We start from the raw sequence: 14708 nt of genomic DNA on the forward strand, positions 1-14708 counted from the left end.
GCGCGGGGTGCGTGTGCGGCCGGCCGGCGCGGGGCCTCTCCGGCGCCGCGTCTTTTCTTCTCCTCGCGGTGATGTCATCGGCGGCGGCGGCGGGGAGCCGGGAGGCGGCGGCGGGGGCGGCGCCGGGCGGCCGCCGCAGGTTCATGTGCATCTAATGAAAAGGCACTTGACAGTCGGCCAGGACGCACGCGAGGGAGCGCGAGCCGGCCGGACCGCGGCGCCGCCCGAGCCAATCGCGGGGCCGGCCTGTCCATGGGCGAGCCGGGGGGGGCGGGGGGCGCAGCCGGCAGGGCCGCGGCCGCTCCGAGGTGAACGGCGCCCAGCCGGGCTCGCGGCGCGGGGAGGCCGGGCGCGCCGCCGCTATGAATTCCGCCGAGCAGACCGTTACGTGGCTCATCACCCTGGGGGTGCTGGAGTCGCCCAAGAAAACCATCGCGGACCCGGAGGGCTTCCTGCAGGCGTCTCTGAAGGACGGGGTGGTCCTGTGCCGGCTGCTGGAGCGCCTGCTGCCCGGGACCATCGAGAAAGTAAGTGGCGCCGGGCTCGCGCCCCCGCGGCGTCCAGGCCCCGGGCGGTGGGCGCCCCGCCTCGTTCCTGCCGCGGCCCGGGGTGCGCGGAGACGCGCGGGCGCGGGGTCGCGGGGCGCCGGCACCTGGCGGCCGCGCGGGGCGCGGACGAGCCCACGCGCCTCCTTTGTGCGCGGACCCGGGAACGGGGCCCGCGCGGGGGGCGCGCAGGCGGCGCGAGGCCCGGGCGGCGGGAGCTCGGGGCGCCATTGTGTGCGGGGCGGCGAGGCGGCGGGGCGGGGGGCCGGCCGCGTCCGGGGGGAGCGGCCCCGCCGAGGCCGCGGGGAAGGGGAGCGGCGACTGCGCCGCGCGCGGAGGTGGAGTCGCGCCTCTCCGTGACCCGAGCAGAGAACCGCGCCCCGGCGCGCGCGCAGCTCCCTCCCGGGCTTTGTTCCCGCAGTTTTGCGGGCGCCGTCTCGCCGCGGAGTTGCGGCTCCGCTTCAGCGGCCGGTTGCCGTGCGGTCCGAGCGGACGCGGCGATGCAGAGCGGGGCCGCCCGCGACACGGCCTGCGGCCTCCGCGCGGCCAACTCCCGGCTCCGAGCCCCGCGCCCGGCGGACCCGCGGGAGCCCCGGCGCGCTGCGAGGCCGCCTTCACGTTCTCATTTGGTTTTCAGGTCCATTCCTGCTTTTGAGCCGAATCCCGGGGCCCCCCGACCCCGCTTCTGGCTTGGTGGCGGGTGGTTTCCCCGGGGCTGCAGTGTGAACCTTGACCCCGGTCTCTGTGAGTGATTAAAGTTTGCTTTCCTCTTACACAGGCTGACAAAGCAGGGGCCGCCGCGAAGGGCTTTTCAAAACGAGGTCTCCCTGCATTTCAGAAACGCTGCAGTTTCGTCCCCCACCCCTGCTTTGGGCCAGCACAGAATATTAAGATCAACAGTTACTTACAAGGGGTTAAACGTAGAAGCTGAAGCACAGCATAATTAGGGGGAAAACCCCTAATTTTATAAATGGGGTTGTATTGGCCCTAACCGCGCAGGGACTCTTTGCTAATACAGTGCTCATTAGGTGACTTGAGAAAGTAAAACGTTTCATCTTAGAAGTTTGCGCGTGTTTTGGCGCTGCATTTTCAAGGGTCGGAAGAGGTTTTATTCAATACGAATTTTGCATGCACGCTAGTTTCAGGCATTTTTATTACTTGGACCGTACATACGGAAACAGAATCTGCATTAGAGTGCAGAGCAGCCTGCCTGTCCAGGAAATAAAAATGTTGCTTGTAAACGAAGCTGATGTCACAATAAAATCATGATTTAAGACAGGACTGAGGAGCCCAATCCAACTCGCAGGGCACTCAGACCACTTTGTTGTCATCTGGATATCAAGAGCTCTGGTAATAAAAGACAGATGTTGCCGGGCCCTGACAGTCCACACTCAGTCCACCAAAACATGCTCCTATAAAATGCTGTTCCGTGACGGAGAGGGAAGCTTTAGGAAATGTCACGCGTGGTCTGGATGAAAACATGTTACTATCAAACCATCAGTGTGCATTACTTGGCATATTAACGGCATTGATTGGATCATCTGACTTCAGTGATCATTTCCTTGTACATTCTAGGAAGATCTGCTTTCAAAACTGTAGCCCTCCTTCCATCCTCCTACAAGGAGGGGGGATTGAGGAGGAAATACAGTGTTTAGCTTGCAGGAGCCCAATTGCCACTGTCCCCCCCACCCTCCCCAGTCCCTGCCCCACGGCCCCCACGGGTTTGTTTCTGACTGTCTCCGCCACAATGCAAATTTCACACCAAGGGCACAAATTATGGCCAGAGCTCCTGACTCTCTGCAGTTCAAAGGTAGGTTTTTGGAGTAAAATATTAGCCAATCTCTGCCTCTAAAAAACTGGGGTTTCTGAAGTTTCACGAGCTTTTGCATTTTCTTAAACGGAGGTATCTTTTTGGGCTTGCACACCGAGTACCGTGAGCCTCAAAGCAGACAGGTGGGACAGTGGCCCGCTTTCCATGGGAGCGTTTGGAAACCTCACTGAATATTCATGGGGAGTCGAAAGGGCCTTAACTTCACCCCAGTTTGCCACATGGACACCCTGACGACTGGTTCTAGTGGTAGGAGCCACCCGCAGCCTCACATTGGCAGAGCCGTGGTTGAGGACAGACCCCTGGGCTGGGGAAGGCACAGTACGAAGGCAAGTTTGGAGGAGGCTCAGGTTTCCCATGTGCCTTTCATTAAGAAAACATGTGCTAATGTGCTTCTCGCGTTCTGTTCATTTGTTCTACTTTGGAGCCAGTCAAAGGGGCCTAGAACCAGGCAGACATTCATTTTGGTTCAGATTGTCAAACTTTTCTTTCGGGGTTCCCCTTGGTCATGTCTGTTTTTCTTGAGGTGGGAGGCCAGAGGCACGGGGTGGGGCAGCGCATAGACTCTGTAGACAAACAGTTCAGAAGAGAGACCCTTTCCATTGTGGCCGCTGCCACGTTCTGTGCTGTAGGGGAGACAGGGGGATTCCACGGTTTCCCGGATCTCTGCGTATGGGGCTCTTGTGCTTTGATTTTCTGTAGGGACGGCTGGGACGTTTTGCTGAGCTACTCCCGCTGCTGGCTTCCGTCATCCCTCCTGGGATGGGAACCCATGAAGGCGGCAGAATCCAGGGAGTCCGGCTCCCGCAGGTCATGAATTACTGCTTCAAACCTTTTTTAGACTATTTATCAGAGGGTGAAGCCAAGATGTACGAGTTCTGGAGGGAACCATCTCTGATGAGCGCACTGACGTGGTGGGAATGATGACATGTTGCTTGAGTTTTGCTCCTGGACGTGGCATGTGGAGTCGCTTGGTTCAGCGAGAGCATCTCAGGGAGCCTGGTTCTTTCTCCCTGGGCCCCAGAGCCCACAGAACACGCCAGGTCAGTGAAGTGTTCCTGGGAGACTTTCCCTCCATCCACATCTGTACTCACAGTTGACAGTCCTGCAACCCGCTTTTCTTGGTAGATTTCCTGGGTGTGTATGTGAGCATTTAGATTGGGTTCAGCTGTCGGGACGGATATCTGTGTTCTGGGCCCCAACAGAACCCTTGCCCGGGCGGGCTGCTCCACGCACCTGCTCTCCCCCAGTCCTGGAGGCACAGGCCCAGGATCGGGGTGCAGGCAGGCCCTCGCTCCCTCGGAAGGCGCCGGGGAAGGGGGTCCAGCATATGTCCAGTGTCCCCATGGTGTTCCCTGTGGTCTCTGCTGTGTCCTCACCTCCCCTTTTGTAAGGACGCCGTCCTTGGATGAGGACCACCGGCCCCCAGTTGACCTCAACTCAACCAGTTCCATCTGCACGACCTTGTTTCCGAATAGGGTCACGGCCTGCACTTCGGCGAGTGAGGGCTTAAACATTGGAATTTGGGGGGACACAATCCAACCCATAATAGGTCGCATAATAAATTTGAACCCAGTCAACTTATTAAGTATGTGCTTGCTCGTAGGGTGCCAGACGCTATGGGAGATAAGAGAACTAACATGTTCTTTGGGGATTTGGTGCGGGAGGAGGCCGCGATAGTACTAGCATCATGAGGCAAAAGGAAACGAAGACAGAAAGTCAGAAAGAAAGTCAGCTCTACGTGCAGAATTTTCAGCAACCTGCGTTTGAGCGGCCCAGCCCCTGAGGGTTTTTCTGATGCGTGGATTAGAATACGGTCTGTATTTCCTCAGACCATCCCCTGGGAGCCCCTGGTGGTCTTCTCCGGCTGCAGAAAAGCAGCAGATTCGGATAGGACGTAGAAGGAAAACGGCTTTTTCCTGATTGATTTGCGGCCTGTGTTCCGATCAGTGCTGGGACTTCTGGTGCTGGCGGGGGGAGGGCGTGAGGTCAGCGGCCCTGGACAGCAGTTCTGAGTGCCTGCTTTGGGGAGCTTGTCTTCTCCTGGGCCCTTTGCCCCAAGGATGAGGTCAGCAATGGCAGGGGTGTGCTGGCGGGGGTCTTGGTCTGGACTCGAGATTCCAAAGCCCACACCCTGTGACTGTTTGTAAACCCCGGTTGGTTGCCTGGGAAAAGCGCTTGGAGAGAAAACTTACAGAACGCGGTCTGTCCTGACTGTGTTTTTAAGAAACCTTCTTTAAACTTTGCAAATGGAATTATGGGTTATATCAGATTCCTCCTAATGAAACGAAGCTTCCAGAATAGTCAGTGTAATAATGAACATCTGCTTTTGTAGCACGTGATTTTAAAGTCCTGCGTCTGCCCTGCACCAGGGAGATTCTTGGTTTGGGCCTTAGGCCCAGAGCAGAAGGGAAGTCACTGCATTTGCTGGCTCATTCCCAGCAAACAGACAAACCTGCCCTCAGTGTAGACGGGGACGTGGAGAGTGATTTGCCGAGAGCCACTTGAGGGCCATCGCAGGGCCTCTGCTGGCCTGGCCCACGGGCGCTCACTCAGGGTCGTCTGACTTGGGTTTGGGGAGTGCGGGGGTGGGGTGGAGGGAGCAAGATGGCCTGCTGTTCCGGGCAGTGACCTCTCAGTCCTCCGGGAGAGTCCGGCATTGGTGCTGTCCCAGGACCTCATTCTATTAATAGAAATAACACCCCGCAGTGGCTTCCTTTCCTCCTGCTCTGGAGCGCCGCCTGCCTCACCTCTGTGTACATCTCTCTTGAAGAGACAGGATGTGCCCCATGTTGCTGGCAGTGTGCTGAGCTGCTTCTCTGGAATGCCTCATGTTGCCCCCGTCTCCCAGGCTGGCCCCCAGACAACCCAGGTGTGCCTCCTGCCTGGGGCCGGGGACCTTCCAGGCAGGGACAGAGTGCTCTTCGGTCACTGGCTGGGGGTCCTCAGGGGCGTTAGGTCTGGAGGAAGTAGGCAGGAGTCACAGACCAGGTCAGGACACCAGACACGTGATGTGAGGGACCACAGAGACAGGACACAGTCCAGGGTGACATTGTGGACACAGAAGGCCATTCAGCAGGAGTCCCAAGAGGGAAGGGGGCACGGGGGCTGTTGGAATGGGATCCACACTCCTACCTGGTTTTCAGGGAGCCCAGCCACGCCTGGGAAGAGGACACAGAGCTCTGGAGAGCCCTGCCCTCATGGTGCCCCTGGTCGGATGCTCCTTTGCCGGTTCTCTCTCGTCCTCATGGGAGGACGCCCCCGAGGGGTCTGGTACACTCTTGCTCTGGCATCACAGAGTCCTCAGTGGGCCCCTGGGCCTTCCCAACCTTGAGTTCCGTGGTGACCATCTCTGCTGAGATGTGAAACAGTGTGCAGAAGGACACGGGCACACGTCTAATGCTGTCCCTGGAGGGCCGTCTCTGCTCCTTCGGATTGGAATCGCCGGCGTGTGTGTCATCGTTGGTAGAAGGCGGCAAAGACAAAGTGTCCCTCCAGGCACTCACCTCTGCCAGGGGACCCCAAGACCCACTGGGCCCTCCCAGAGCCACGGTTAAGAGGGGGTGGTCCTTGTATGTGTCCCAGAGTCACCCATTTGCTGTGTGACCTGGGGCAACTTCTCTTATTTCTCCGAGTCTTAATTTCCCCCTGAGCACAGAGATCAGATACCTGCCTGGAGGGAATGGGCTCCTGGGGCAATAGGGTCGTTAAGGGGGTAAGTGAGTGGACTTGAGGGGTTTTGGGCAGCTCTAGGCACCGGGTAGGTCTTCAGTATGTGGCAGGTGTGATTATTTTACGAACTGACGCTGAAAACTGTCCTTGCCGTGTCCAAGAAAACTCGTAAGCCAGGGTCCGAACGTCAAGGCCGCTCCAATCCAGGAATTTCTTCTTATTCTCACAACTGGGCAGATTCTTGCAACTTGAGGGGGCTGGCGGCCCCTCCCTTCCCCCCGACAGACCGCCATTGTCTGGGCTGCCGGGACCCCTGGATTTGGCTTCCAGACCCTCGTTTAGCGCCAGGTCCCGCGCAGCTGCTGAGCGTACACAGCTGCTGGCTCGCAGGGGCCAGAGGGGCTGGATGGAGGCTCGGCTTTCACATTTCTAGAGTTTCTTGCACGGGAAGGGCCTGGAGCGCCGCCACGCACAGCGGGAGGCTGTTGGGGCCCGTCCTGGGCCCCGTGTCCCCTGTGTGTGACTTCTGACCTTTCCCTCCATCAGTTCTCCCCAGTTAGGTGAGGAACGTTCATTTCCTGATGTGTTTATATTTCTAACTTTAGCTCTGAATTTTTGAAAGTCTTATGAACTGGACGGGTCGTTCTCAGCCCTGTTTTTGCAGGATGTGCTGTGTCTGCTGGACTCTGAAGGCCAAGGGGAAGGGGGTGGTGTATAAGTGGGATGTGTAAAAATACGTACCTACTGGCCTCCGACCAGGTGCTTGTGTGTACACAGCATACACACAGACTCACACACACACACACACACACACACACGTGTATGTGTTCTGTGTCACTTTTCCAGGGGGTCATAGGAGAAGCCATGGGTCTCAAGTGTAAAGCATTCGTGAGTTCTCTGTGTGAAGGAATTCTCGGGACGTTATCCAGCCCAAACTCCTCACTTCACTGATGAGTTAACTGAAGTCCGTTGCATACGGTTGTGTAAGTTGTGTACTGCACGGTATAGGGAGGGTCGCTCACACTGTAGTGTACACGAGTGGGGTTTTAGGACCATGCTGGGGGACAGCTTCGGGGCAATGATCCACGGATGTCCGCCTCCACGGAGGTCGGCCTCCTCCAGCACAAAGCAAATTTGAGAAGGGTCGTGGTAGCCTGCAGAAGTAGCCCTGGTTCTTCACTCTTGTTTGCCGCCAGGTCTCGTGGAGGACGTGTCTGCTGCTGCCATTGAAGGATGGAGGCTGTTTTCTCACTTCTTGAGTCCCAAGCTGCCCTGGATCCGTTTTGGCCAAAGGGTGTGGCAGAAGGGACGGGTACTAGTACCTAACTGGCCACTGAGGTTTTGTGGCTGTTTGTTACACAGCGTCCCTGCGGCAACAGGTAGGGGGTACAAGGCTAGAGAATGAAGTTGTTGTTTTGTACAGAACTTGAAGGTTTACTACACTTGGAGCAGCTTTTTATAAAGGGGTCAAAAATATTCTTCATATCGTCTCCGAACATGGTGCGAGTCATCCAGAACCCGAGTGCGACACACGGAGCCTCTTGCAGCTCGTAAGAAGTTACATCAGCGTGAAGTGGGGATCCACAGCTCCAGGTCTGCTTTGGATGTGGTTTCCTGCCACGGAGCCTTGCTGCGGCGGGGCGGTTTTTGTTAGCAGCGCCCTCTTTGAAAGCTCCGGTTCTTGGTTATTTGTAAATACTCTGGCCCATGGTGGCCTTTCTCCCTCACTTCTGCGTGACTCACTGCTGAGTTCCCATGCCAAGAAGATGCATTCCCATCTCTTTCCTGTCCGTAAAATGCTTTGTTTCCAAGAGACTTTTCAGTACCCATCTGTGGCTAGCAGACATTCAGAAGTCCTTTGTCAGAAACGCGGAGTGTCTGACGAAGCTGCCTGCCGAGAGATTATGACTTGGTTGTCATGTTGAGGGAGAGTGTTATCAAGGTTTTTCCTGAGAATCAGGAGTTTTGGGGGAGCATTCCTGGGGTGAATGGCCTCTTCTGGTGGCCTTCCCGGAGACCATCAGGACACAGAAAACCCGGTCCCAGGCCTTTAGTTCTGGAGTAAAGTCACGGTCATCTTTCCCGTGGCGCTGAAGAGACTGCCGCCCTCGGGCAGTCATAAACATTGGTGCTGGTCACAGATTTCTTCTCGTGGGAACATGACATTCTCTGGTCACAGTTTTCCTGTTTGTTAATGCATTTTCGTTTCTTCTGAAAACAAGCTCTCTAAGTCGGATGTGGTCACATTCTGGACAGGCTTGTGGTGAAGGCTAAACTTCCAGAAAGTACCACTGGGCTTGTAAGTGACAGAGACCGGAACCGAGTGGTCTTCCACTCGTTGTCAGCTGGTGACACACGGAGGAGTTTATTGAGTTCATTTGTCGCACCTCTGACAGGGCACATTTGCTTAGTCTGAGTCCGGTGACTACCGTGTCAGCAATCCGAGGTTGGTTCTTCAAATAATAACAGTAACCATATTTTACTGTGTGTGTCTTTTTTTTTTTAAGATTTTATTTTTTTATTTGACAGACAGAGATCACAAGCAGGCAGAGAGGCAGGAAGAGAGAGAGGGGGAAGCAGGCTCCCTGCTGAGCAGAGAGTCCAATGCGGGGCTCGATCCCAGGACCCTGGGATCATGACCTGAGCCGAAGGCAGAGGCTTTAACCCACTGAGCCACCCAGGTGCCCTTATTGTGTGTGAGTCTTAAGTGTCTGTTTATGACTCATCAAAATAATATTCTGGGAGTGAGCTACTCCCCGCACACCTAATGCTTCTGTTGTCTGTAATGGATTGTCTACTTAAAAAGCTAGATAAATAGGGGTAAGTTAAACTCTAAGTAAGTAGTAGAAGAAAGAGAATAATAAAGAACAGAATGGGAATCAGTGAAATAGAAAACAAATTTGCTAGAGAAAATCAACAAAACCAAAATTGGATTCTTTGAGAAAATCCATAAAATTGATAAACCTCGGAGACGGATCAGGACAAAGGCGAGAGGACACAAATGGCCCATGTGAAGAATTACTGCGAGTTCTCCAGATGCTAAGAAGGTAACGGGGATAGGATGAACATTTTTATGCCAGTCAGTCCTACAGCCTAGAGGAAAGGTACAGTTTCCATGGAGGACACGTCTAGGAGGAGATGGATGACCTTACCAGCCCGACACCTAGGAAAGAACTTGAATTAGTTAAAAAGCGTCTCATAAAGCAAATGCCAGGCTGCATGGCCTCACTGGTGAATGTTACGAAACAACGAAGGACTTATATTCGGGACATGTAAGGATTCTCCACACTCAGTCCTAAGGAGACCAAGAACCCAACTTAAAGAATGGACGGAATGGCTTGAGCAGACACTGTTTCACCAGTGAAGGTGTGCAGGTGACAAGCCCAGGAAAGATGCCCGATGGCACTAGGTATGAGGGAAACGCAAACTGAAGCCAGGACGGGACGGCCTGCGCACCTGCTGGAAGGGTTCAAGGGTAAGACTCATCACACCAGGTGTTGATGAGGACGCGGAGTCCTTGGAGCTGCCATCCACCGTGGTGGGAACGGGAAACCCTGTCACCGCTCTGGAAAGCAGCTTGTCAGTTTCTCGAACTATTACAGATCTACCAAGCGGTTTAGCCATTCCATTTCTTTTTCTTTTCTTTTTAAGATTTTATTTATTTGAAAGAGAAAGAGAGTGCACCAGTGGGGGGGCAGAGGCAGAAGGGGAGAGAATTTCAGGCAGATTCCCCGCTGAGCACAGAGCCCCACATGGGGCCCGATCTCGCGACGCTGAGATCATGACCTGAGATGAAATCAAGAGCTGTATTGTTTAACAGACTGAGCCACCAGGTGCCCCTTAGACACCCCATTTCTAAGTATTGACTCAAAGAAATGGAAATATGCTCGTGCCAAGTCTTGTGCACAAATGTCCATAGCACCTGGGTTTCTTCAACTTATTTTTGGCAACTTTATTTTTAATAGCCATGAACCAGACACAGTCCAAATAGTTTTTCAACCAGAGAATGGATAAAGTGTGGTATATCCGTACTATCTAATACTCAGCAATTAGAGTGAGTGCTCGAAGAGGGATGAAAATCACACCGGGAAAAGAAGCTGGGCAAAAAAGTACACCCTGTGTGATTCCGTGTACATAAAATTCTAGAAAATGCAGTGGGCTCTACAGTCACAGAAGGTACATCAGTGTCTGCTTAGGGACACTTCCGGGGGCACTAGGAGACCTTGGGGATGAGGGGGCGTGCGTCTTGATTCTGGGGAGGGTTTCACAGTGATGAGGGTGCACATCAAAACTTGTCCAATTACATACTTCGGATATGAGCACGGTACGATGTTCTGGCTCACCAAGGGTGCATGGCAGTGGTCTCTCTGGGTGTATTTAAGTTTTTGTTGCGTGTAACGGAGCTTCGGTTCATTTTCTTGGCAGTCCCCTGCCTTTGAACCTGACTGTAAATCCAGAAGGCATGTACAGAATTTTACGGTATAAAGGTAAATAATGTACTTGCATTTTTTATGCAAGTACATTTTTTATGCAAGTACATTTTTTATGGGGAGGGACTTACTGCCGGAGAGCTCATCTGTCCCTGCATTTGTCTGTTTTCTCATCAGTCCTTATTGGGTAGCTACTACATGGATTACGCTGGGCTCTGGAGATCCAGTGATTAGCCAACATAGACTTGCAGGCTGTCTAGTGGGGAGAATAACATTAAAGAAGTTGTATGCATTTGTTTTACAATTTGAGATTCCTGCTCTGGGGGTCAGGAACAGGTGTTGGCTGAGGAAACTGTTTTACACTTGGTCGGGGGACAGGTGATGTCTTGGGGAAGGCTCTTCTCCGGAAGCGGGCCCTGAGTTGAGTGCTGATGGACGAGTGGGCTGTAAGAGAGAAGAATGGGGAAAGAACCTGGGCGGCCACAGCACTGGGCAGGGCAGAGACGGGCATGGGCCAGGCAGCACAGGGTCTTAAAGGTTCTGACATTTTGCAGGGTCTTAAAGGGAAGTATGACACAGTTGGTTATGGATTTTGAAAACAATACGCTAGGCACAGCGTGGAAACAGCAGGGATGCAGCCCATTGTGGAGGGGGAGGTGGTCATGAACCTGTTGGGAGCTGGGTTTCAGATGGGGTTCAGGGGACCCAGGGCGGGCATGGCAGCTCCAAGCCTCACCGCCCCTGGGGTGCTGGTTACACACAGGATAGATGGGGTGTCTCCGGTGTGAGAGGCAGCCTGGGGGTGGGGTGCCTTAGGCTCAGGACTGGGTCCAGAATGGGTGCAATGGTGACTGTGAGGGGTTGGAGCTCAGAGAGGACAGGGGCCTGGAATGTAAATCTGGGAGTCACACGAGAGAGCCAGGTGTGAACCTGAGTGAGCAGTGGTGAGCTTCCTCGTGCCAGTCTTGGGGAGTTGGACCTGGACGCCCTGGACAGTGCCGCTAAGGAGGAGCCTGGTGGCAGGTGGTGAGGTTGGGAGGGAGCCTGGTGACTGGAAGCCAGGGCACGAGCGTGGCCGGTATGCTGCAGGTGCCCGGGAGAAGCGGAGGGCTCTGGCGGCGTGCTGGGGGGGTAGGGCACGGTCGTGACCTGTCCCTGGCAGCGGGCACGCACAGTGTCCCAGGCCAGCCGGCCAAGTGCACACCAGCTCGTGGGCCACTGAGCAGCGGTGCCCGTGTTGTGAGGGTGGGGACAGCTCTGGACGGAGAGGGCAGCAGGGGTGTTGGGGGGCAGGGCTGGGCCAGTGAGGGCAGACACAGCAAGGGCGGACTGGATGTGTGGATTCCCGGCCACTGTCCCAGGGGCGGAGCAGGACCTGACCGTGCTCTCTCAACTCTCTTCCAGCCTGGGAAACAAGCTGACCTTGAGCTGTTTTTGCCAGAAAAGGGATTCTAGAACACTGTGTTCCTTTTCATGGCTTTAGGGAAAGACAACAGTCACATGATCTCCTTCACTTCCTTTGTGCTTTAGCAGGTACTGGTTTAAGTCCCATGAGTGAGCTGAGGCGAAGCCATTGTCACTGAGCAGCGAGGAGGTTTCCCTCTGACCTGATGTGTGTCACTGTCGGGTCTTTAGTCACCCCCCTCCCGTATGACCAGGGACTGCTGGAAGCCACCTGCTCTCTGCCGCATCTGTTGTGCAGCTGACCTTTGAGAGTCCGGATCTGACGTAGTGAAGGCAGTTTAGGGATTTTTAGAATGCTCATGTTCAAGTTGAGGACGGTCTGCATTAGAAGGTTATACGGTTACGAAGATACATGTGTCCCCTGGGATTTGCTTTTTTCTCTTTCTCATTTGGAAACTGCCCAGTTTGTTACATGTCCTGATAATGCACGAAGAGAGATCAAAGTAATTAAGTGCTACATAGCAGGAATATTTCTTAAACAACCAAGATAAGTGTGAGCAACATCTAGATTTGGTACTATTTTTCCAATTCAAAGCAATGAAACATGCACTTTTCAGGTCTGTCTCCATGTGTGGGAGAAGCAAGCCCACTGCTGTTTTTTTCTCCATGACCCTTTATCTTTGAGAGGCTGTTGGGAGAGTGTTCCTGGGAGTGGAGGGTGGGGGGGGCGGTGGGAGGGGTGTTGAGGGAAGGGATGTGGCTCCCCTGCACACAGGTTCCCTCACGGAGGAGCTTCTGGGCCGACGGCTCCTGGGTCGGGCTGCTTTTCTTCTCTTCCAGCTGGGGGTTGGGCACCCGGCGCTGGTTCTTGTCCGTCACGGACTACATGTTAGCATGTGCACCCCGGCTGTCCCAGGTCACGAGGGGCGCCCGTTGTTCGTGCCTTTGGTTTAGGTGGCTATGTGGGTCTTACATTCGAGGGTCGGCGGAACCACCGGATGGCTGGTGAAAACCGCTTGCTGGGCTCCACCGTGGAGTTCCTGATGTCGTGGGTCTGGCTGGGTTTGAGAATTTGCGTTTGACAGGTTCTCAGGTCATGCTGCTGCTGCTGGTCCAGAGGACCACGTGGGAGAGACACCAACAGCCCCTGAGCTCATCAGCCCGGCCACACCGTAACTCAGACCAGCCTGGTTGTCTGCAGGGCCCTCTGAGAAGACAGGAGACCGAGGTGCGATCACTGAGGGGCTCTTCCGCAGGTGAACACTGGCTGTCTGCTCATCCTGGGCCACCCCCTCGTGCCTGGAAAGTTTCCTAACTGGTGCCTTTCGCTTCGAGACAGAACAGACCTCATGCTGCTTCCCTATGGGCTTTTGAAATGTGGGGGTAGAGAGGTTGGAAGAAATCTTGCCTTGCGTTGGAAGAGGCGGTTGGAATTCATCTCAAAAATGGGATTCCCCACCTGTTTCTGTGCATCTAGAAAATTCTTGTATAAACCGAGAGACACAGAAGAGCGCAAGCTCACAGGTGTGTATGAGCGCTGATGAGTGCGCTGCTTGAATGGAGGCACTGAGGGAGGCATCCTTGAAACACCTGAATTAGGGTCAGGAGGAGCCGTGGCTAAACAGAATGCAAGTCACTAAAAGCTGCAGAGAGACGCAGAGATCCAGGCAGGGCTCCTCTGTGACTCTGGCTGTTAAGGGAAGAGGAAGTCACCGTGTTGTGGGGCTGTGGCATTAGGGAATGGCCTCCAGCAGGAGTCCAGGAGGCCTGATCCAAACCTAGCTGCCTAGTGCCGTTCCGTGAGGGGCTCAGCCGACTGTGACTCCTGACGCTGCTTCTAAGGGGTGGCGGGTCTGTGGTCCTTAAACGGGGACCCCTTGCTCTCTGAAGGTCGGAGGAGACTGTGGCTCCTACTGGCCTTCAGCGGACACCGAGAATATGTGCTTCGATCTAATTCCAGTTTCTGCTTTTCAGTTAAGGAGCCAACCAATCATTTTGTTAGTGCAGATGGAGAAAACGGTGACCGTTGCTGACACCCGCCCCCAGCCTAAGTCTGGGCACGGGCAGCTCCTTCCCTACATGCCATCGCTGAAGTGATCCCGAGCGGCTGTCTGTCCTCCGGCAAAGGATGTCAGAGTCGCGGAGCGGCAGTTTTCAGCAGCCATCCTAAAGGCTTCAGACGGCAAGGACAGATTCTCTGGAAGCAAATGAAAAAATGGGAAATCTCAGCAAGGAAACAGGACTTGAAGGAAAGAAATAAATGGAAATTACAGAAATGAAGACTCAGATAACAAGACTCGCTGGGCGGGCTCCCCGGTCGGGGGGAGAGGGCGGAGGACAGAAGCCGGGAGCAGGAAGCCTCATCCGTGGGTCTGCGGCGCCCGGGCTGGGGAAACCGCCTGCAGGAAGCGTGGAGGGAGCTGCTGTCTTGCGGCGTCACAGACCCACGGGCAGAAAACAGTCACAGCTGCGGGTGGGCGGCTGCCCGCCTTCATTCCTGTCCCTCCCCTCCACCTCTTTCTGCGTGCGCCGCTGTCCCCACCTCCCTGAAATGTCAGACTCCCATGAGGTCTTCATCGGCTTGTTTTGGCTCCTTACTGGCACGTAGGAAATGAGTATAAGACCGCCCTGTTCCACGCAGGGCTTGCGGACAGCTGCCCGGAGGAGCAGGCAGTGGGAGCCTGGAGAGGCCCGAGGGAGCAGGCCAGCTGGGAAAGGCGAACCAAGTGCGAGGCCATCGATTTTCCTTCGTGACAGAGAGAAGAGCTGAAACCAGAGAGGGGCTCCAGGCAGCTCCCGGCTAACTGACACCCTCATATACAAGGGAGA

At 55.0% G+C, this 14708-nt stretch overlaps 1 protein-coding gene across 4 annotated transcripts in view; it reads left to right on the forward strand.

Moving 5' to 3' along the window:
* Positions 1-362: 362 nt before the first annotated feature.
* The window catches only part of LOC111146897 (Rho guanine nucleotide exchange factor 7), a 122435-nt gene continuing 108089 nt past the window's right edge, over positions 363-14708 (forward strand). For all 4 annotated transcript variants that reach the window (XM_022502626.1, XM_022502627.1, XM_022502630.1 and 1 more), the window contains exon 1: positions 363-527. In XM_022502626.1, the coding sequence (XP_022358334.1) occupies positions 363-527 (165 nt within the window). The remainder of the gene's footprint in view (positions 528-14708) is intronic.

The sequence above is a fragment of the Enhydra lutris genome, unplaced genomic scaffold (genome assembly GCF_002288905.1).
Source record: "Enhydra lutris kenyoni isolate GAN:26980312 unplaced genomic scaffold, ASM228890v2 scaffoldscaffold15, whole genome shotgun sequence".
NCBI lineage: Eukaryota > Metazoa > Chordata > Mammalia > Carnivora > Mustelidae > Enhydra > Enhydra lutris.